This window comes from Rhamphochromis sp. 'chilingali' (genome assembly GCF_963969265.1).
Source record: "Rhamphochromis sp. 'chilingali' genome assembly, chromosome: 4".
Classification (NCBI taxonomy): Eukaryota; Metazoa; Chordata; class Actinopteri; order Cichliformes; family Cichlidae; genus Rhamphochromis; species Rhamphochromis sp. 'chilingali'.
In genome coordinates, this window is record NC_137948.1 from 7,047,820 (window position 1) to 7,050,792 (window position 2,973).

The following is a 2,973-nucleotide window of genomic DNA, read 5'->3' on the forward strand; positions in this document are numbered from 1 at the left end:
CAGACCACCCCGACTCCGCAGCAGCAGGGAGGCCCCACACCCCAGACCGCAGTCGGACGGCCAACTCCTCCTACTAGCCCTCCCGCTCCAGCAGGCCGCAGAGAATGGGGGTGGGAGAAGACTCCAAACCTCCCTCCACCCGCTCATTGTAGTGTTGATGCATATGTGTTCTAAGGTGCAATTAAAACCCAGGAGGGCATGGAGCTACCTGCCAAGGAGCAGCAGGTAAGCGCATAGTCCCTCCTGCTAACCCTCAATGACTAAGTGTATTTAAAATTGAGAGGTGGGCAACGACGTCAGGGGTGAGGTATACACCCTGATGGTGATTTGGACTCCGTGATTGTGCCCACCCCCAAGATCCTATATGTATGTGTAATGAGAGTGTGAATAATGTGAATGTCTAAGTTGTGGGATAAAATTGAGGCAGAGGCAGCCAGAAGGGGACGGGGGGGGGGGGGGGGGGGTAGCCTCCTCTGCACCCTGGTGACATACCCCCACTCCAAGGCCCTGCATGTGTGGGTGGTTGTGGAGGAGCGGGAAGAGGGAGGCAGCTGGAGATGGGGAGGGAAGGAAGGGAGGGGCAGGTAACCCCTCCCTGGGGCCAGCTCCCCCGCTGACCCCAGTAGGCACTCCCACCCTCCGCGACCCGCCAGGGAAGGGGGGCCCAGGCCCATCAGACCGGGGCCCAGTGCAGTAGCGCCCCCCGGCTCCACAGAGCCCTGGACAGTCCACCCAACCCCACCACAGAGAAAACTGCACCCACCCCACCAACCACACATCTTCCAGACTACATAAGACGGTAAACGCCCAGGCTGAGATCTTCCTCCACCTCTCCTGTATCTCCCCCTCCTGCAGAGAGGAGGGGGAGATACATATAACTAACAACATCTGTTTTATCATCTCTAACACCCTGGAGGACAACGGGGAGAGTTTAGACGCTCTCCAAGATTACATCGACCGCTGTTTTCAAGATTTAGTAATGCATAAGGCCCAGAGTGCATCTTCCCCGGCCAAAATCGAGACGCCGTCATCGAAGAGAAGTCGCCAGGCAGACTCCCCCGGTACAACATCGCCTGCCGGCAAAGACATCGCAGAAATCCTGGAGTCAATCGACAAGCGATTGTCCAGTTTCGATGCGAGGCTGTCCCTGGTGGAGATTTTACACCGGGAATTTAAATCTCTGAGAGAATCCCTGGAATTCAGCCAGCGGCAGGTGGAAACGCTTGCCGCTGAAAATGCCACGCTACGGGAGTCGGTTAAATCTCTCACCGATAACGTGACCCAGCTAAACATTGAAAATAAAAAAATAAAAGAGTCCGTTATCGATCTACAAGCCCGTAGCATGAGAGATAATCTTGTGTTTTCTGGTATTCCAGAAACTGCCGGAGAGGACGCAGAGGCAACGGTGAAAAACTTCATTAAAATCCACCTGAAGCTGCCGGAGGACACCGTAAAGAACATCGACTTCGATAGAGTACATCGCTTGGGGGGCGCGCGGTCGCGGACCGGGAGACCACGGCCTATTGTGGCCAAATTCAGTCAATTCAAACAGAAGGAACAGGTGAAGAGTCGCGGCAGAGAGCTGAAAGGAACGGACTTCAGCGTGAACGACCAGTTCCCCAAAGAGATCCTGGAACGACGCAAGGTCCTGTTCCCAGTTCGACGTAGCTTTATCCAGAAAGGCTCCCGTGCTGTCATCGCTGTGGACCGGCTCTACGTGGACGGACAGCTGTACCGCGACCCCGGCACCACACCGTGGTTATACTGACTGCACTCCAGATAAGAACCCGCTACACTCTTTTCTTATTCATTCACACTTTCTCCTTTAAAATGTGTTTAACCTAGTAATATCAGTAGGATGTCATAGCAGATATAACACCGTCACCCTCCGTCATTGCTTTAATTGGAATGTTTCCGTTTCGTATCCTTTTTTTTGTTGTCGCTCACAGTTCATGTGGTTTCTTTCTTTCTCTTGTCTTTCACTGCTGTGGTCACCTACTCCCCCACTCACCTACAAACAACACCCTCTATTTCTCCATATTTTCACAACACGATCACGCAAACACATCAGCTCAACGGCAGCACATTCACAACAGCCTCACAGCACGCACAGACTTGCAGGACACATAAGCAAGCCACGCTTGTTCATATTAGTGAATATTCACACACATAGTCAGACTTATGGAGTCTCTCACCACACTTCTTTTTCTCTTTCTATTTACAAACAAGGGATGTTTCCATATTCTCTCCACCTGTCTAAACGAAACACCCAGCATACATCATTAAACATACACGCACAATTAAGGGCATGCTGAGGTTTGTCACATGGAATGTAAATGGAGCTGGCACCAGAGGAAAGAGGTTAAAAATATTTAACCAGCTTAAAAAACTACAGGCAGATGTTGTTTTATTACAAGAAACTCACAAACCTGTCACAGGTTTAAATGAACTTAAAACACCTGAGTTTCCTAACGTGTTTGCAGCCGGTTATAATTCTAGACAACGGGGAGTAGCAATTTTAATACATAAAAATGTTAATTTTACAGTACTCGATACAGTTATAGATCCAGAGGGTAGATTTCTAATTATTAAACTATCAATATTGAACAAAAAACTATGTATTGTTAGTAATAATGGTCCAAATGTTGATGAACCCTCATTCTTCCACGGTTTTTTTAGTGCACTCTCTGAACACCTTGATTGCACACTCATTCTTGGCGGTGACCTCAACCTTGGACTAAATGAAGAAATGGATAGGCTCAACACAACAGGAACTCAGCGTAATTGGCAGTCCACAAATATAATCAAACAGTATATGAACGACTTTGGTCTTTGCGATGCATGGCGCTCTCTTCACCCCACCAGTAAGGAATATACTTTTTTCTCGCATGTTCATCACTCTTACTCTCGTCTGGATTATTTTTTGGTCAGCAGCTCACTGCTGTGTGACATTTCAGACACTGAGATTCATCC

At 49.1% G+C, this 2,973-nt stretch overlaps 1 protein-coding gene across 1 annotated transcript; it reads left to right on the forward strand.

Moving 5' to 3' along the window:
- Nucleotides 1-877: 877 nt before the first annotated feature.
- LOC308394911 (uncharacterized protein) lies at nucleotides 878-2,599 on the forward strand. The gene is made up of 2 exons (XM_080879522.1): nucleotides 878-1,061; nucleotides 1,377-2,599. Exons 1-2 carry the CDS (start codon nucleotides 980-982, stop codon nucleotides 1,766-1,768), a joined length of 474 nt encoding a protein of 157 aa, XP_080735648.1. The 5' UTR covers nucleotides 878-979; the 3' UTR covers nucleotides 1,769-2,599.
- Nucleotides 2,600-2,973: the final 374 nt, after the last annotated feature.